This window comes from Schistocerca americana, chromosome 4, assembly GCF_021461395.2.
Source record: "Schistocerca americana isolate TAMUIC-IGC-003095 chromosome 4, iqSchAmer2.1, whole genome shotgun sequence".
Taxonomy (NCBI): Eukaryota; Metazoa; Arthropoda; class Insecta; order Orthoptera; family Acrididae; genus Schistocerca; species Schistocerca americana.
This window is the reverse complement of record NC_060122.1, coordinates 546606610-546628151: the sequence shown is the minus strand read 5'-3', so window position 1 is coordinate 546628151 and position 21542 is coordinate 546606610. Positions and strand designations below refer to the sequence as shown.

Sequence of the window (21542 nt, the reverse complement as noted above, 5' to 3'; positions counted from 1 at the left end):
TGTATGGAAAACTTAGTAATAAGTATCCATAGCTTAGTAATGAGCAACACTAGCACAGAGAAACAACTAAAAGAGTTGAAAACAATTAGGTCACCTAGTCCGGATGGACTCCTAACTCAGTTTTACAAAGAGTACCCTATGGCATTGGACTCTTACCTAGCTTGCATTTATCATAAATCTGTCGCCCAGTGAAATGTTCCAAGAAGTTGAGTGAGTGCAGAACGATACAAAATAACTTACGCAAAAATTTTTGTTGGTGTGATGAATGGCAGCTAGCTCTAAATGTGGAAAAATCTAAGTCAATGTAGATGAGTAGGAAAAACAAACCCTTAACAATCGGACACAGCATTAGTAGTGACCTGCCTGACACAGTCACACCATACAAAAATCCGGGCATAACTCTCCGAAGTGATATGAAATGGAATGAGTACGTGAGAATTGTGGTAGGAGGTGAATGGTCAAATCCGGTTTATTGGGCGAATTTTGGGAAAGTGTAGTTCATCTGTAAAGGAGACCACATATAGGACATTAGTGCTACCTAATCTTGACTACTGCTCAAGTGTTTGGGATCTGTATCAGGCTGGATTAAAGAAAAACAGCAAAGCAAAACAGAGGCAGGCTGCTACATTTGTCACTAATAGGTTTGAACAACATGCAAGTGTTATGGAGATGCTTCCGGAAATCAAATGGGATTCCCTTGGGGTAAGGTCATGTTCTTTTCGAGGAACACTATTGACAAAATCTAGAAATCTAGAGAACCAGCATTTGAAGCAGACTACAGAAAGATTCTATTGCCATCAACATACATTTCACCTGATGGCAACAAAGAGAAGACAGGGGAAATTAGGGCCCATATAGAGGGTTATAGACAGTCAGTTTTCCCTCCACATTTGCGAGTAGAACAGGAAAGGAAAAGTCCATACTGGTACAGAGTACCCTCTGCCACGCACCATATGGTGGCTTGTGGAGTATGTATGTTGATGTAGACTGAGAGTGTATCTCAGAGGAGGATTGGTTAACTGTGTCCGTACACTCACTGACAAAGAACTGGCAGATATGGTGTATGTTTACGCCTTCTGCGATGATAGTGCTGCTGCTGCTGTCACAGAAAATCATTGGCACTTTGCGGTACATCGAATTCCAGAGTGTAGCACGTTTACCACTGCATGAAACATGTATTCTTCCAAGTACCCATTCTTCTGAACATGTAGTTCAATGACCTGTGCACATTGCTGAAATGTTGCGCTTAGTCCTAATACCAACACACGGCGACATTCTGCACGTATCAACGTCCACAAAAATGTGAACTGCCAACATTAGTTGCAGAAAACTTGTACCCACTTCACATACAGCATCTCCACAATCTTCACATTGCCTACAATATCAAATGACTTTGATTCTGTCACTGGTTAAATGACAGTCACCATTTGCTTCCATTAACACTATTCACTGACTAAAACCACTTTACACAAAATGAAATCAACAACACACATAATAATCATCAAATGTTGCAAGAACATGCCTATGTTACAGTGGAAACTAATTTCCAAGTTCATTTTCCAATTGGAGTTTGCTGCGGCATGATTGGTAACATGCTTATAGGTCCAGTCATTTTAGAAAAGCAAATGACGGGACCAAATTACTTGCTTTATTTGGAAAATTTCTTCGCTGAACGCCTTGAGGATGATCCTTCGGACAAGTGGACTGTTACATACTTGCAGTATGACGGCGTGCCTCCACATTTTAGCACACATGTGAGAAAACATCTCAACTGCACTTACCCAATCACTGGATTGGCCATGGTAGTACAGTTAACTGGCTCTTGTGTATGGGGTTGGAAGAAGTCTGGGGTGTTCATATGAAAAGTAGATACATGTGAGGAACAGCTCAGTTGCACCACACATGTTGCTTTCCTCATTAGTGAATGTGCAGACACTAAGACAAGCAGCACATTTTCACCCAAGAGTGCACAAATGCACTGAAGTTGATGTTGAGATATTCAAACATTTATTGTGAAATGTACAGTAGTTAAAATGTGATATGTATGGTAATGCTTAGAGGTGAATGTGTTAAAAATATGTATTTTTCAATTGATATTTTGTACAATGCATCTTGTAATGTTTACTAACTGTTGTACATATGTAAACCTGACAATGTAGTGAATAACACAGAGAAATAAACAAAATGTGCATTAAATGCATTCTCCTTGGGAACAGCATTGCCTATTCCATGACACGTACGCGCATGGGCACTAATTTTTGTGCCACTTCCACTATTTAAATAAAACCAAAATTTATTAGATTGGGAGAGTTTATGCAAAAGGATTTCTTTGTGGCACATACTGTGTACTGCCTTTTTGGAGTCATACGCATTTTGATTAACATCTTATTTATTTATTGGCCCTCTTTAGCTACAATAGCTTTTCATGCTACAGCTACTGGACAAGTCAGTATGCTGTTGATGCATACTGGATTTACATAATTAATTCCGTGAATAACTACATGAATTAAACATCTAGTATAATTCTGAACCTTGTACAAAACTCGGTTTGTTTATTTAAATAAATTAGATGGGATAACAAACTGGACAATGGAACTCTACTTTTTATATAAATTTATTCAGTAATTGAACAGAAACACAGGCATTGTAAATATTGCTGTAAGAACATTTTAGAGTTCGAATCTCTGATTGGCTCAAGAAGTTCATTAAAATGTTTCAAGCCGCTGTGAACTGTTCAATTCTGGATGGGTTAAACTGTAACACAGAACTTATGAAGATTTTTGTTAAATATTGTTTTATGATTGTGAGCATCACAATTACTTTGCAACATTTTTTCTTTATCAATTACATTTGTTTTAAATCCTATAAGTGTTTCTCTGAAGTCAACACATACTAGGTGAAGTGTATTATGTGCTGTAAAGCCAGTTTTACACGAATCCCTCATTTTAGTTCCACTTATTATTGTAATGGATCTCTTTTGTGTTCTGAATGTACTGAGTGATGACAGAGAAATTTCCCAGAACATTATTCCATCATTTATTTGAACTGAATGTAATAAATTACAAATTTGTACCTGGTGCAGGATTTCAGAGTTCTTAAGTCATAAAATCCTCTCCTTAGTTTACCGTAACATATACAGTGTTTAAGCCAGTTTAGGTCATATACCTGACCATTTTGTTTCAGCATTACTTAACATCTATTCATCTTGTTGGAACCAACATGTTTATATGCATTACTCTTTTGATGAGAATGAAAATTCATGCTTACAAAAGGATCTGTACAAACTAATTATTCTACTACATAGAAATACTTCCGGTGCTTGGTCAGCTATTCATTTGAACTCTTGAACTCAGGCTACCTTTTCTCTAATCATTGCCTGAATAAAGGGACACTGCCTGAAGAGTGAGGCCACCTCCTCTATTTCCACCCAACCCCCTATTAAGGCCAGTGTATCTTTGTGATAATTGTTGCTACAACTGCATCAAGGTTATTGATCCTCATAAGGTTAAGGTCTGACCATCACCAATAACCTAATACATTTTGGTCATTGTTGGGGTTCCAAATTAAGTGTTTGCAGCAAGTTTAGTCTAATCTGCCATTTATGACGAAACTGTATTTATGTCTAGCATAGAAACAGACAACAGATAAACTGAGGTTATCTCTCATATTTGCAGTTACTTCTCCAGATGAGTCTCATGGTCAGTCTAAGATTCTAATACCAGCTTTCAGGATATCCTTTAATTTTGTTCAAGCCGTTCCTACTCAGTAAACACTCTAGCACAGGGTGGAGCAGAGGAGACACATGTTTTTCACTATTGAATGACTGGGACACTGTTTGATAAAAACAAGCATTAAGTGATAGATTTTTTAATGCAGTTTTGAAATATACATACTTTAATTAGGTTCGAAAATAATGTCTTGAACATGATGTCCTTCTTGCTGGATACAAATTTGGATCCTCTCCCGAAAGTTACGCATGGCTCTCTCCAACATTTTATTCAGCACGGCTTCAATTTCCTGACAAATGGAATTCTTCAGGTCATCGACTGTGCAAGGCTTGTTCATGTAGACTTTTGATTTTAAATATCCCCACAAAAAGAAGTCACATATTGACAAATCGGGTGAGCGAGGGGGCCAGTAAACATTACCATATCTCGAAATAACATGTCCTGGGAACATTTGTCGAACCACTTCCATGGATGCTCTCACCGTGTGAGCTGTGGCACCGTCCTGCTGAAACCATATTTCTCTCATGTTCACTTGACACCTTTCAAGTTTTGGATGAAGAAAGTTGTTTAACATTTTAACGTAGCACGCTGATGTCACAGTACCTGCAGTCCCTTCTTCTTCCAAAAAAATAGGATCCAACAATCCCCATCTTTGAAATGCAGCACCACACTGTTACTTTTAAACTGTGGAGAGGTCTTTGGTGTAATTCATGTGGGTTCTCTGGCGCTCAATACCAACAATTTTGAACATTGACATAAGCATCTACATGAAAATGTGCTTCAACACTCATGAAGACTGTAGCATCTGCATCTTCTGTACAAGTTTCGTCCATTACGTGACAAAACTGCCTGTGCTGCACAAAATCCCCTTCACTAAGCTGCTGGATGATCATTTCCTTGTACGGGTGCAACTTACGATCATCATGTAAGATGCAGTGAAGCGAACAACGTGATATACCCAGAGCTACAGCCTGTCGTCCAGCCGATTGTTTCGCGCTAGCAAGAACTGCCGTTCTCACTCGGTCGACATTTTCCGGAGTACGAACTGAACGAGGAAGACCAGGTGGTTTCTTTTTCAGCACAGATCCAGTACTTCTAAATGCTGCATCCCATTGGAGGACAGTATTCCAATCAGGCACTGCACCTCGAAGTCCAACTCTAAAATTTAGATGGAGAAGATGCTGTACTGTGACTACGGAAGCATTGTTTTTAAAGTACTGCTCGACAACGAACACAAGATGCTCTACGCTCCATAGCGACTGAAACTGCATTGTATGGGCAGTCTGCCAACATTCATTCAAAGTCAATACCCCCTCTCATCGCCGCATACCAGCAGTTCAAAAAACATGCATTTCCTCTGCTCCATCCTGTATGTACCGCAGATCTTATCACTATTACTCTCTGGTTTTAGCCACCTTGTAATATGAGTATTGCACAAGCCCATCTGCTTTTCAGTAGAACATGAAACTGTTTTTCAGATACTTTTGGAGCATGTCCTGCAGTCTGACATTATTTTAGTGCTCTCTGAAACTGTGTTTATCCTAACTAGATCAGATATTACGTCATCTAAATAATCTTTCTGTGCATTTCACGCAAACACATGTGCACTGGTACTGTTATCTCATGTCTAATAAATATATGAACTATTTATATGAACTCTACATCATTCTTCTCTCTGGGACATGACGTCTCAAGCAGCACAATCACTCAAGTACAGTCTATAAAGAGCAGAACACTGACGGCAAACAGAAGCAGAGCCACACAGTATGGATTTGGGCTAAAAAATCTTGGGGTATGAATCAAGAGCTCTAACTCAGAGGGCAAGTTGTATTTAATGGTTGAAATCCACTACCACATGTGTTGCAAAACCTTCCAGTCTTGCCACCAAAAATGTGAAACTACTTAAAAAGACCAACCTCAATCTATTTTCATAATCGGTCAATGACTTAAAGCACATTTCCAGACAGACTTCAATATGGAATAGTAACACCCATTTATAAATCTACAGGTAAATATATCACCTCTAATTACAGATGCAATGCACAACAATGTACTTGTTACAAATATGAGTGAATAAGTTAGTGGAATTTTCTTAACTGGAGACCAGAGATGAATTGCAGGGCACCTGATAAGGAATATTAGGCTACAGGCACTTATGGTGTCGGCGGCTCTTATGTGATGTTGGCAATGCATTGACATTAGTCATAGCCAATCAGGTGATTATTAATTTTAAAGTCTGTTACAGATTTTTTTATTTATTTAGTGACTAAACAAAAACTAGATATTCTGACAGATTGACCTGTTAGGTAGAAATATGGCAATCTGGTTGTGAGTATCCAAAGCCAATGAATGTGAATGGAAGAAAACTTAATATGCTGACACAATGACCTGTAGTGTAGCTCAAGTCCTAGGTTGGATTGGAATGTGGTAATTTGCTTATGCGCTGGTGAATCCAACAAATCTCAACAAAGAAAAAAAGGATTGCTTTAACAGTTATAGCAGTACCCTACTTGTATGTCTCATTTCCAATTTTGCCAAAGATCATGACGATGTTAAATTCTAATCTAATAGAAGAACATACCAGCTAACATCATTTACAAATTCTAGGAACTTATGGATGAGTATTCCGATCAGCTACCGACTAAGGGGGTCAAGAAGGGACGTTGAACAGATGTGCAGAACTATATTCCTATATCTCTAACGTCGATCAGCTGTAGAATTTTGGAACACGTATTATGTTCGAGTCTAATGACTTTTCTGGAGACTAGAAATCTACTCTGTAGGAATCAGCATGGGTTTCGAAAAAGACGGTCGTGTGAAACCCATCTCGCGCTATTCGTCCACGAGACTTAGAGGGCCATAGACACGGGTTCACAGGTAAATGCCGTGTTTCTTGACTTCCGCAAGGCGTTCGATACAGTTCCCCACAGTCGTTTAATGAACAAAGTAAGAGCATATGGACTATCAGACCAATTGTGTGATTGGTTTGAAGAGTTCCTAGATAACAGAACGCAGCATGTCATTCTCAATGGAGAGAAGTCTCCCGAAGTAAGAGTGATTTCAGGTGTGCTGCAGGGGAGTGTCATAGGACCATTGCTATTCACAACATACATAAATGACCTTGTGGATGACATCGGAAGTTCACTGAGGCTTTTTGCAGATGATGCTGTGGTATATCGAGAGGTTGTAACAATAGAAAATTGCACTGAAATGCAGGAGGATCTGCAGCGAATTGACGCATGGTGCAGGGAATGGCAATTGAATCTCAATGTAGACAAGTGTAATGTGCTGCGAATACATAGAAAGATAGATCCCTTATCATTTAGCTACAAAATAGCAGGTCAGCAACTGGAAGCAGTTAATTCCATAAATTATCTGGGAGTATGCATTAGGAGTGATTTAAAATGGAATGATCATATAAAGTTGATCGTCGGTAAAGCAGATGCCAGACTGAGATTCATTGGAAGAATCCTAAGGAAATGCAATCCGAAAACAAAAGAAGTAGGTTACAGTACGCTTGTTCACCCACTGCTTGAATACTGCTCAGCAGTGTGGGATCCGTACCCGGTAGGGTTGATAGAAGAGATAGAGAAGATCCAACGGAGAGCAGTGCGCTTCGTTACAGGATCATTTAGTAATCAAGAAAGCGTTACGGAGATGATAGATAAACTCCAGTGGAAGACTCTGCAGGAGAGATGCTCAGTAGCTCGGTATGGGCTTTTGTTAAAGTTTCGAGAGCATACCTTCACCAAAGAGTCAAGCAGTATATTGCTCCCTCCTACGTATATCTCGCGAAGAGACCATGAGGATAAAATCAGAGAGATTAGAGCCCACACAGAAGCATACCGACAATCCTTCTTTCCACGAACAATACGAGACTGGAATAGAAGGGAGAACCGATAGAGGTACTCAGGGTACCCTCCGCCACACACCGTCAGGTGACTTGCGGAGTATGGATGTAGATGTAGACTACCAACTCATGATTCGTCACATTCATTTCTCATAGTTCAACATACGAGTTGTTACGAACTTGTCTTGGAGCATAACAACTGTTGACACCATATTAGTGTTAAACATGTAAGAATCAGCATGTACACAGTGAGTAGGATTCACTGCACTGGGTGCAGTGGTGAGTGATGCAGCAAATTACGCTGCAGACCACCAAACATAAGTTTGTTTGTTCTGCTTGGACATTTGGAAGTGCCAGTTGCAAATATTGGACCTGTGCCTGCACTGCTGTGTCTTTCGAGTGTCGGTGTAACGAATATTTGATGCCCCATGATATTTTGATGGAATTTTTGATGGTAAGCACGATTTGCCTTACAGCAGTGACAAGATACCTTATTTCTGACCGAGCGAGGTGGCGCAGTGGTTAGACACTGGACTCTCATTCGGAAGGACGACGGTTCAATCCCGCGTCCGGCCATCCTGATTTAGGTTTTCCGTGATTTCCCTAAATCACTCCAGGCAAATGCCGGGATGGTTCCTCTGAAAGGGCACGGCCGACTTCCTTCCCCATCCCTCCCTAATCCGATGAGACCGATGACCACGCTGTCTGGTCTCCTTCCCCAAACCAACCAACCAACCTTATTTCTGAAATCCAATGACTAAATGTATCACATTACCTCACTTCTACACCCACCACCAGCCACCTGGACCATAGCTCAATTTGACAGGTCATTCGATTATCTAGAATAGTGTAGAGTTTTATGCAGTATAATAGTGTACTGATCCCTTCAGTCTATGCTGTTCCAACACACACACACACACACACACACACACACACACACACACACACACACACACAAAGCATGCATGTGTGACGCCCCCCCCCCCCCCCCCCCACACACACACACTCACAATTTTAACCCTACAACCACCAGGCACAGGCAAAAACTGCCCACACATTCTCCTTTATGACCTCGAAAGTTTTACCATACCTCGTTGAGAGTCTAATTGATGATTTCATCTTCATAGTTGATTACTAACCATTATTAACAGCAGTCTGTCACAATAGAGCAAACACCTTTATTGTAAAGTGGATTTTCTAAAATGAGTTACAGGAGCTTGAATGACGCAGAAATTTTTGCTGAACTTTTAGTGGACAACAAATTGCCAGATTTCAGTGATTTTGAGTTGGATCACACAGAAGTTGAAGAGAATTCAACAATTAAGAAACAAACCATGAAGGTAATGCTTGACAAATATGTTACACAAGTTCTGGTAGAGTGTCTCTTGCAGAAGCTCCAAGGCATTGTAAAAGAGATTTTGACAACATAGTCTGTGTACATCAGGGAATTACTACTGCTGGGAAAGTAACAAGAATATGCGAATCATTCAAGAAATTTTCCACTCCTGAAATAGTACAGAAAATTGTTGACATACAAATGAAGAAGCTGACACGAAAAACGCGTATCTCCTGTTAGAGTTTTCGAAATATATGCTTTGATGGGAATTTTAATTCTAATGGGAATTTACAAGAACACTAATATTTTGGTATCTGACTTATGGTCAAATTTACTGAGAAGTGCCATATATAGACCAACTATGTGTAAGACAACTATTGAAAATTCATTGCTTTCATGATAAAGGTATCAGGGCAGAAAGACATGTAGGTGCCAAATTTGCGCCACTGTGTCACGTATTTGAAGAACTGAATGGAATATTTCCAAAGTAATTCAGAACTTGATCTCGCACTACAACTGATGAAATGCTATGTCTTTCCAAAGGTCGTTGTCCTTTTCAAATGTTCTTCACAGACAAACCTGGAAATCTTAGTCGTGTAACTTAACAATACGTAACAAAAATGGAAGTGTATGCTGGAAAAGACATTTGACCTTCCTGTGAACAACACCCTCTTGCGATTGTGAAGAGATTGATGGAGCCAATAAAGAATACAGGCTACAATATCACAACTGACCGTTTTTATACTTCTGTGGAATTGGTGGACATTCTGTATGAAGATTTGCTTGGGGCCTTTCAACAGAAAACACATATCACAGAAACTTATGACAACAGCAGATAGAGAGCTGTATTCCTCCAAATTTGCATTACAGTTCCATCTACTCAGAAGCCTTCAGTAACAATTGTCTCTTACATCACAAAGAAAAAATAAATAAATCTGTTGATGATGTCAAGACAACATCATGATGCAGAAGTAGAAACACCAAAAAAGAAAACCCATATAAACCTATACTTTAATCCCACAAAGGGTGGATGGGTGCCTTAGATGAAATGGCTAGGATATACACTACAAAAAGGGGTCGAGAAGATGGCCACTGTCAATATCCTAAAGCCTACTTGATACAGTGGCAGTAAACTCATACACACTGTTCAAGACCAATGCGCCTAAGTGGAATGAAGGGAATTCAAATACCAGAAAATTGTATCTTCATGAACTGGGCCCTGAACTTTTGAAATCATATGCAGAACAGCAATCCAGGGACGTGAAGGGACTAAAGTTGCCTATCATTTGCATGACGGGAGAGATCCTTGGAAAGGAACTAGAGGTAACCAAAATTGCTGCAAATGAGAAACCAAGAAGGAAAGCAAGATGCTACATATGCTGGAAGAACGCAAGTAACCAGACAGCCAGAGACATCATCACGAAAACCCAGTTAACATGTCGAAGCTGTGGTCTCCATCTGAGTCATTCAGAATCAATCATTTTGTGTGCAGGATGTAAATGTCATCTGTCAATGACAGTATTCGAGTGAAAAGTGTTTTTTGAAAGTTTTCGATGTACCATAACCTATATTTGTATAAGCCTTTTTATTTCTGTTTTTTAAACTTCCCATCAAGAAGAAAACTGTATTATTCAGTTACTAGATCAAAGAGTGCACAGAAACTTTGGACAGCCTGTGTATTCATGTACAAACTTTATGTGTCTAGTTTACAAAAACTTTCATTGTCCAAGATTTGACCACTGTTCAAGGCTTAGGGTCAATGGAACTTTCCAATTCCATCCGTCTGCTTTGATCCATGACATAAGGGTGTTCTAAATTTTGTACTTTTCGTTGGTGTTTTGGTATAGTCAGCTGTGGTTGACCTATGTAGGTCAAGGGAAGTGTCCGATTCCTGTAGATTTTGTTGGTGTAGAGAAATGTTGTAATCTTTTTTTGTTCGTCATTTTGTGTTTTGGGATCGTGATGTGTTTCCTTTACTATTATATTTAGCTAGTCCCCACCCTAAAACCCCCCAATCAATTTTCCACAGTTGTCCCATTGGTTTGATTGTATTTTTGGGAGGCAGATGTTATTGTCTTATTTATATGTATTTTCATGTTCATTGACGTGTGTGACATCGTAGGTGCCATATTGGAGATGCTTAGAATAGCCATTTCCGCAGAATTGATATTGTCATGGGTCAAAGCAGATGAGTGGAATCTGACACTTCTGTAATCCAGTTGCTTGTTATATTCACCCTATGTGTTCAAAATACTTACCTTTTTGTTTATATTGTCACTATTCTCTCCCCCACCCCCGCATGAACCATGGACCTTGCCGTTGGTGGGAGGCTTGCGTGCCTATGTGATACAGATAGCCGTTCCGTAGGTGCAACCACAATGGAGGGGTATCTGTTGAGAGGCCCCTGAAGAGGGGCAGCAGCCTTTTCAGTAGCTGCAGGGGCAACAGTCTGGATGATTGACTGATCTGGCTTTGTAACACTAACCAAAACGGCCTTGCTGTGCTGGTACTGCGAACAACTGAAAGCAATAGGAAACTACAGCCGTAATTTTCACAGATGGCATGCAGGTTTATTGTATGATTAAATTATGATGGCATCCTCTTGGGTAAAATATTCTGGAGGTAAAATAGTCCCCCATTTGGATCCCTGGGCATGGACTACTCAAGAGGACGTCGTTATCAGGAGAAAGAAAACTGACGTTCTACAGATCGGAGTGTGGAATGTCAGATCCCCTTATCGGGCAAGTAGGTTAGAAAATTTAAAAAGGGAAATGGATAGGTTAAAGTTAGATATAGTCGGAATTAATGAAGTTCGGTGACAGGAGGAACAAGACTTTTGGTCAGGTGAATACAGGGTTTTAAATACAAAATCAAATAGGGGTATTGCAGGAGTAGGTTTAATAATGAATAAAAAAATAGGAGTGCAGGTAAGCTACTACAAACAGCATAGTGAATGCATTATTGTGGCCAAGATAGACATGAAGCCCACGCCTACTACAGTAGTACAAGTTTATATGCCAACTAGCTCTGCAGATGGCGAAGAAATTCCTGAAATGTACGATACGATAAAAGAAATTATTCAAATATTGAAAGGAGACGAAAATTTAATAGTCATGGGTAACTGGAATTCGATAATAGGAAAAGAGAGAGAAGGAAACGTAGTAGGTGAATATGGATTGGGGGTAAGAAATGAAATAGGAAGCCACCTGGTAGAATTTTGCACAGAGCATAGGTAACTTAATCATAGCTAACACTTGCTTCAAGGATCATGAAAGACGGTTGTATACATGGAAGAAGCCTGGAGTTACTAGAAGGTATCAGATTGATTGTAATGGTAAGACACAGGCTTAAGAAACAGATTTTAAATTGTAAGACATTTCCAGGGGCAGATGTGGACTCTGACCACAATCTATTGGCTATGAACTGTAGATTAAAACTGAAGAAACTGCAAAAAGGTGGGAATTTAAGGAGATGGGACCTGGGTAAACTGACTAAAACAGAGGTTGTACAGAGTTTCAGGGAGAGTATAAGGGAACAATTGACAGGAATGGGGGAAAGAAATACAGTAGAAGAAGAATGGGTAGTTTTGAGGGATGAAGGTAGTGAAGGCAGCGTATGATCAAGTTGGTAAAAAGACGAGGGCTAGTAGAAATCCTTGGGTAACAGAAGAAATATTGAATTTAATTGATGAAAGGACAAAATATAAAAATGCAGTAAATGAAGCAGGAAAAAAGGAATACAAACGTCTCAAAAATGAGACTGACAGGGAGTGCAAAATTGCTAAGCAGGGATGGCTAGAGGACAAATGTAAGGATGTAGAGGCATATATCACTAGGATAAGATAGATACCGCCTACAGGAAAATTAAAGAGACCTTTGGAGAAAAAGAGAACCACTTGTATGAATATCAAGAGCTCAGATGGAAACCCAGTTCTAAGCAAAGAAAGGAAAGCAGAAAGGTGGAGTGAGTATATAGAGGGTCTATACAAGGGCGATGTTCTTGAGGACAATATTATGGAAATGGAAGACGATGTAGATGAAATGGAAGATATGATACTGCGCAAAGAGTTTGGCACAGCACTGAAAGAGAGCCGAAACAAGGCCCTGGGAGTAGACAATGTTCCATTAGGCCCTGGGAGTAGACAATGTTCCATTACAACTACTGACAGCCTTGGGAGAGCCAAGTCTAACAAAACTCTACCATCTGGTGAGCAAGATAAATGAGACAGGCGAAATACCCTCGGACTTCAAGAAGAATATAATAATTCCAATCCCAAAGAAAGCAGGTGTTGACAGATGTGAAAATTACCGAACTATCAGTTTAATAAGTCACAGCTGCAAAATACTAAAGTGAATTCTTTACAGACGAATGGAAAAACTGGTAGAAGCCGACCTTGGGGACGATCAGTTTATATTCCGTATAAATGTTGGAACATGTGAGGCAATACTGACCCTACGACTTATCTTAGAAAATAGATTAAGAAAATGCAAACCTACGTTTCTAGCATTTGTAGACTTAGAGAAAGATTTTGAAAATGTTGATTGGAATACTCTCTTTCAAATTCTGAAGGTGGCAGGGGTCAAATACAGGGAGCGAAAGGCTATTTACAATTTGTACAGAAACCAGATGGCAGTTATAAGAGTCGAGGGGCATGAAAGGGAAGCAGTGGTTGGGAAGGGAGTGAGACAAGAGTTGTAGCCTCTCACCGGTGTTATTCAATCTGTATATTGAGCAAGCAGTAAAGGAAACAAAAGAAAAATTCCGAGTAGGTACTAAAATCCATGGAGAAGAAATAAAAACTTTAAGGTTTGCCAATGACATTGTAATTCTGTCAGAGACAGCAAAGGACTAGGAAGAGCAGCTGAACGTAATGGACAGTGTCTTGAAAGGAGGATATACGATGAACATCAACAAAAGAAAAATGAGGATAATGGAATGTAGTTGAATTAAGTTTGGTGATGCTGGGGGAATTAGATTAGGAAATGAGACACTTAAAGTAGTAAAGGAGTTTTGCTATTTGGGGAGCAAAGTAACTGATGATGGTCGAAGTAGAGAGGATATAAAATGTATACTGGGTATGGCAATGAAAGAGTTTCTGAAGAAGAGAAATTTGCTAAAATCGAGTATAGATTTAAGTGTTAGGAAGTCGTTTCTGAAAGTATTTGTATGGAGTGTAGCCATGTACGGAAATGAAACATGGAAGATAAATAGTTTGGACAAGAAGAGGATAGAAGCTTTCAAAATGTGGTGCTACAGAAGAATGCTGATGATTAAATGGGTAGATCACATAACTAATGAGGAGGTATTGAATAGAATTGGGGAGAAGAGGAGTTTATGGCACAACTTAACTAGGAGAAGGGATCGGTTTTTAGGACATGTTCTGAGGCATTGAGGGATCACCAATTTAGTATTGGGGGGCAGTGTGGAGGGTAAAAATCAGAGGGAGACCAAGAGATGAATACACTAAGCAGATACAGAAGGATGTAGGTTGCAGTCGGTACTGGGAGATGAAGAAGCTCGCACAGGATAGAGTAGCATGGAGAGCTGCATCAAACCAGTCCAAGGACTAAAGACCACAACAACAACAACAACAACATTCTCTGTTAAACTAATTTCACATTGGAAACCCAATTACTTAAAATAAATACATATTACAGGATTTACATCTTATTGTGAGATGGGTAAAATTTGCCCTTGGTTGCTGCTGTTGGTTGGTCACATCAGTGACACCCAAAATTTGAGTCAGTCCAGGTAACCTACTTAGTTAAATTGACTGCATATAATATGCAGGAGATTAACCCATTTCAGATTTAGGAAAATACTCCCAGCAGGTGACAGTATTAATGGAGCAGTTATGGTGTCATGTAGTGTTACTGATGTGTAACTAGAGGTCACACAATTGGGGACAGTCTCTTGTCAGAGAGCAGTGCATGCTTGGTGTGGTGAGATAAGTTATGTAAAAAACAGAGGGCATGCCCTGTGGTGTCACACTGCCTCTAAAAGCCACAATTGCAGCCTGAGCACTTCATGGTTCTTCAACCTGTTCACCCAAACTACCCACACTGATCTGGTGACAACTCTTGTGCTGCCAGGACTACACCTGTGGATGTTATCTGGATTGATTTTTATGTGAATTTGCTTACGGACTTGCAATTAAACCTGGTAACTGTACTAACGCGTTATGGGTTGTTACGTGTATGCAATTCCGTAGTGATGTTCATATGTTTAAAGTAAACCATGACACAGTGTTCAGCACTGATCACCTACAGAAGAATTTGCAGCCAAAGTGCCAGATTTTAAAACACTTTAGAAAAACTGAAGGTATCAAAAAATCAGGTTACTTGTTACTGGAGGTGAGGTTTCTACTGCAATGATAATAAACTTAAATCCATTGCAAGAGGAAGTTAATCTGCTTTCAAAATTGTTGCGCAATGCACTATATATATGTTACAACTTGTGTCTGAATCTAGTTATTAGCTGCCAGGCACATCTGCAGAAGTAACTGGAAAGTACAGAAAACATCTCAGTTCACAGCTAGATTTATGTATTTGGGCCATAAGACAAGAATTTCAGTGGAACTGTACACAAAGCCTTCCCTGAATGCTACTTAAAAAAGATAATTTGAAATCTCGTCCACGTAGAAAATACTTGTATTTTAAATTTATTGGCAATAAAAAACTCTTGACCTCTTCGAAAGAACCTGACAAAAGAGTTCTCTGTATCCATGAGTGCTCCGGTCACACTCATACCTACAGTGCCAAGTGCAGAAGGATGTGGAGTGGAGAAGTGAAGCGGAAAAGAAAGGCTGCTCCCAGACACCACTACCGCAGTACAATTACCATGACCTGAGTCATATAAGATTTGTGTTTTTCAGTAGGGAATACAAACTGGGAAGTGCTTTAGTTTCATATATTGTTTGAAGAACGAGTTACTTTATATTTTAGTAACAATGTCTGAAGTTACACAATCATACAGTTATTGATGATGAAGTGCTATCAAAGAAGAGATAACAAGATTGGCAAGTGGCTGTAGCTATATATATGTTCACAAAACTAGATATGCAACTTTATAAACTAGGAATCCTATCGCCCATGATTTAGAAATCACCATTTATCACCCATTTTTTCAGTTCTCCTTAGAGCCTACCGACGAAGGAATTAAAATGGGGCATACTTGGTATTACAGAAGTGTCCAATGCCACCCATCTGCTTTGACCCCCACCGTCATGAATAGCGAGGAAATGCTTACTTCCAATGTATACAAAATGACAACAATAACATCACTACACACACATGCCAACAAACACAAACAAGAATTAAAATGACACAATAATGTCTCACCCCAAAAATAAAATGAAATTAACAAAACAACAGTGGAAAATTGGGGGTTTAGGATGGGGACACACTAAATATACAACAATAAAAGAACACTGCACCATCCAAAACAAATAAAATAATTTAAAAAATTAATTTACGGCATTATGCAACACCAACACGACCACAATACCAAACAACCCAACACCTACAACTCCAAAAAGTGGAATCATAACAACTCAAAAATGTAAATACCTCATATTTGCTACATTAATTAAAACACAACCAACCTACCATACATATAAAATAAACAAAACATCACAATTACTATGGAAAACACACACACACACACACACACACACACACACACACACACACACACACACCTGTAATCCGACAACACTGCATATTACATGTCCCAGGCCCCAGCTGTTGGAACTCTCATCAAACTCATGTTGTTGCCACAAATACTACACCTAACATATTCAGCAATAAGACCGAACAGCTGTGGGAAACTGTATGACAGACATCAAATCATCACCCACCTCAGAACATAATGATGTAGTCATGAACTTCATTATCATATCTATATCTAACAAAAAGCAATTAAAAAATTAGACTTTTTCCACACAACAAACAACAAACACCAAACTAATCAGATCTAACAAAAATGTCAAATACATAAACAAAAAACCTTAATAACTCACTGACAACACTTCCACAACACACATTACCACACCAACAACCTAAGCTGAATAGCACATTAGCAAAATGACAACCAAAACTGAAATGAACCTAATCCCACGCATTGAACTCGGCACATCTGCATCCACCACCAGAGGACACCATCAAAACCATAAAACGTCATCTGCAAACACAACCAACTCAAACTCTCCACACCATAGTGACATCACACACCACAACACCATTGCATCATGGGTGAAAGCAGATGGGTAGAATGGGATAATTCCATTGACCCAGCATACCTTTATGTACAATGGTACATATGTATATGTCTGTTATGTTACTCTCATTTTCTCAGTCTCCCCAGACTTCTGCATTCTCTTGATTTGAAGTTCTTACTTCTGTGAGGCAATCTTACATCTTTTAATCTTATTATGTGTTCATTCCAATTTGTTGATTCATATGCTTCTCCGGTTCCTTTATTAATAAGTCTGTCTGATCTTATTTCATTTAGGCTAGGCCTATTTATTTTTTTAAAACACTCACATTGTAAAATTACACTTGTTTTGTCCTATTTTGCAAATCCTTTCACAACAATTTCAGAAACATATTTCAAGTGATACATTTGTGGCCTGCTTCAGACTTGTAATTCACTTCCATATACTAGTGTAGGAATTGGTACTGTGTTATGAATTTTCATCTCTGTTTGCTCTATGTTTTGTTCTTTAAATATGTATAGTGTCTGACATATATCCCCTAAACCTTGGCAACATTTTATCTATGGTATCAACACTGTGTATGAACTGTCACAACCTAAACAATTAAAATGATCTAAATGATTTGAAATGCGATTAAAAACAAAAACATGTGAAGAGCTATTAGAGAATATCCACAGTACCACTGCTTCTATTCAGGAAGTGAATACATAAACTTTCGGCAACGATTATTTTTCTTTATAAACACTAAATTTAAGTCACGTTCAACATCATCTAGAGCAACGTTATGCATATGGTCGAAATATAGAAACAAGTAAAGGCAGTCACCTTGCAACAGCTTGCCCACCAGGCCAATAAAAAGCCCAGTATGGATCACTGAATGGTACTTGAGCTTGATCTTTGCATTCCCATAATTCGCAAGAAGGAGTAATAAGGTGGAGTGCAATTTCTGGCGTTAAATGGTCTCTAGAAACCTCTGTGTGTTGCTGTATCAGATGTCGTAATCTGCTCCCTTTCGCAGTCGTGCACAGCATGCGTCCCCTTGTACTTGGAACAGAAACAAAAAAAAAACCTTCATTACCCTATATGTTAGGCAACTTTCGAGTGTCTATGTATAACTTTTCATATTTTTGGAACGATACAAATCGCGCATCTCATCACCGTCATCAACAGGCAAGGAAGTATTGAAGTCCAATGCCGCGTCGATGCTGTGGAGACTAAATTGTTCTCGAAATTCCCGGTTCGATAACTTATTTAATAGGAATTCCAAGAGACAGCAAAGCGGACAAACCACACGCCAATTACAACACCGCTTACTGTCACAATAACATAACAAGCAAATAGGAATTTACGGAATAAGTTTCACTTATAGTACAAAACAAAGTTTCCGAACTTACCTTGTTACCGCTACTAACATCGTTCGAGGAAATAATGTAGTGCTAAACATTATGAAAAGATATTGTTGAAAGCTGACCGCTGCAGACCGTGAATTCATAATAATTAGTTACAAAACTTGTTTTTTTCCGGTGCAAATAGCGCCACAGCAGAAAATTTCCTACCACAGTCTTTTCTCGAACAGCGCCAAAATTCGTCGTCAAGATGTAATCATATATTTATTCAATAGCGCTATAACGTATTATATACCCTGTATATCGCACTCTGCATTATCACTTTGCTGTGTTAGCATAATCTCTCTCATCAAGGATGTGGACGCCAACACCTGTTTAATGTTTTCAAAACATTGTGGTTTCTTTTTTTCTTATATAAACATCGAGGTTAGCATCGATGTTTTGAACGGCGATGGATCGCCGATGCATCGACAACAGAAGTCCAAAAACATCGACATTGTTCAACAATGGATCATTCATTCCGGTAGTGGATCCTCGCCTGAACACATGACGAGTACCGTAATTTGAAGAGTGCTTCATTTATTGCTGTCCTCGTGACTTTTGTATTTTTGAATTAGTAGGTACGTAAAACATGAAGGTTACAATATTATCATTTACATGAAATACTCTCAACTGAATTAAGACCAGTTAATACTGGCCGTCCCGGCACCGTCACGTCACGAAACCATCAACTAACATGGCTGTCCCCAACTGTTCTTTTCGCGGGACATGCTATTGTCGCAAGATGATTGTCAAATGTGTTGGGAGGTTGTTGCTCAAAGCTGATAGCAAAGAAGTTAAAAAATTTATTTCTATACCTTTCTTGGACTATATATCATATAGGATAAAACATCTAATGAAGAAATATAACTGTAACGTCTCCTTCTCTACAGATAACAGTTTCAAAAGAAATCTTGTACATTCAGTAGAGATCGCCGGCGATTGGTTTTCCAATTCAGGGGTTTACAAGCTAACCTGTAACAACTGTCCTTCATATTATATTGGTCAAACAGGCAGAGCTGTGAAAACAGGACATAAAGAACATCTATTATGTAAAAAAGGAGCGAATATACACAATTCTACTTTTGCTCAACACCTCCTGATATTCTGTCATACGTCAAAACATTTAGAAGACACTGTTATCCTACACAGAGAAGATTAAGGGCGTAGATTAGATCTGTGGAAAGAGTTACAAATTTCCTAACATCTTGAGCTCAAGGACGGTAATATACCGAACGACCAGTTGAACCTTGCTTGTAGACAATTTTTCGAAGGCTTGGAACCTGTACTGTTTACAGTATAACATTAATGCTGGTAACCTTAGTGGTTTATTTCCTCAGGAAGCTATGATGCACCTTCAGTGCTTTCAGCTCACTACCCCTTATGTAATGGTGGTTTTGTCATGATGTATGTTTGCTACTACATCGGCCCTTATGTGATTTTGCCTGGCTCTAAAATTTTGGTTTTCCCTGCGAATGTGTATTAACAGGATCGAGTACCAGTGTTCGTAATTCTTTCCTGACAAGAGCCATTATAGTCAATTTTAAAGTTCTGACGTGTATACCGTTTGTGGGATTCACTAATATAGTAATGTAATTTTTTATATTTTGGCTGTATATGCCACTGGGCGTAAGTTTCTTGGCGTAAGCGCCACTTGCCTTTTTTGATGTATAAGTACATTATTTGTACCAATGCTCCCATACTGTTATAACGGGAGTGTTAATTTCCTTCCTTTCTTTATTGTTACTCTACCTAAGGACGTTATTAATACTGATAATTTACGCGTTGCCTTTGTACGCCAATTGGCACATGTTTCTCAGCACGAGCGCCACCTGCCCTGTTTTCAGAGTAACTACGCTCACCGATTACACTCAGTCGGTTGTGAGCTCTGCAAGATCCATGAGCTATTTTATATTTACGTGACAAACCCTAAATATAGGGCTATATTTTATTTTTGACACATGGATCTATGCCAACAATTGTAAAAAAGGCGATTGTACATTAGTCCTAACTAATGTAAAATTGTAAGTACCAGTCGTCGTTATTATATTTCTGTAATGCAAGAGTTCTCTAATTTGTGTTAAAATTTATTCTTGGCTTATAAGTTTCATACTTTCTAATGTAAGCTATGATGTTCATTGTCCTTCTGAAGAAGACAAATTTATATTTGTCAAAACCTAGGTAAAGAATTTCTTTATCCATTGCAACTGGTCGGCAGTTTATAATTTTATTACTAATATCATAAATGAACCCACCAGCACCTTCATAAATATCCCTCAAAGTTGCCCCTAGTGGTTGCCCCCTATTGGTAAATAGTGCAACATGGGTTACTACAGTGACTGCATCAGTAATTCACCATGTGACCACGAATATGGACCGGGAAAAATGTCATGTAGCTGGAAAGGTCTCAGACTATCAGACCAGCTCTGTCAAATAACAACAGTAAAATCAGGCATCGAATCATTCCCTAAACTACAAGCGTATGAACGACATCTATCAGAAATCAAAATAAAAGGTTTTTCAAAGGAACTTGCAAAACAAAGCTGGGATGAAGCATATACGGAAACCAATGTGTATATGAAATTTTCTAAATCATCCACATTATTTAAACTGAACTTTGAAAAGGTATTACCAAAAGTCTACATGACTGTAAAAATACCTCACAAAAACAGATGGATAACAGTAGGTATTAAGAACTCTTCCCAAACACTTAAATACCTCAGTTCTATGAAAAAGAGTTGCAATGATCCATAATTCTCAAATTTATATCATAGATACAAAAAGATCTATAGGAAGGTGCTGATTGGTGCAAAAAAGTGATTTAATGAAAAAATAATATATAAATCAGAGAATAAAAGCAAAACAGTCTGGGATGTTATAAAAAAGGTAACAGTTAGAGGCAAAGAAACGCAGAAAAAGACAATGCTAAGGCAGGGGGATAAGGTAATAAATGATCCACAACACTTAGCAAAGTATGTGAATTATCGTTTTTCAAGTTTTGCAGAGACGTTACAGCAAAAAAAAAAAA

General features: G+C 38.8%; 1 protein-coding gene across 3 annotated transcripts in view; it reads right to left on the bottom strand.

The window, feature by feature from the left end:
- The window catches only part of LOC124613876 (electron transfer flavoprotein beta subunit lysine methyltransferase-like), a 63373-nt gene extending 44467 nt beyond the window's left edge, over nucleotides 1-18906 (bottom strand). Inside the window, exons 1-2 of one of the 3 annotated variants that reach the window (XM_047142605.1) lie at nucleotides 18524-18906; nucleotides 17955-18173 (exon numbers count right to left, since the gene is read on the bottom strand). In XM_047142605.1, the coding sequence (XP_046998561.1) occupies nucleotides 17955-18173; nucleotides 18524-18621 (317 nt within the window). In that variant the 5' untranslated portion in view covers nucleotides 18622-18906. The remainder of the gene's footprint in view (nucleotides 1-17954; nucleotides 18174-18523) is intronic. The other 2 variants (XM_047142604.1, XM_047142606.1) reach the window with 2 other exon arrangements.
- Nucleotides 18907-21542: the final 2636 nt, after the last annotated feature.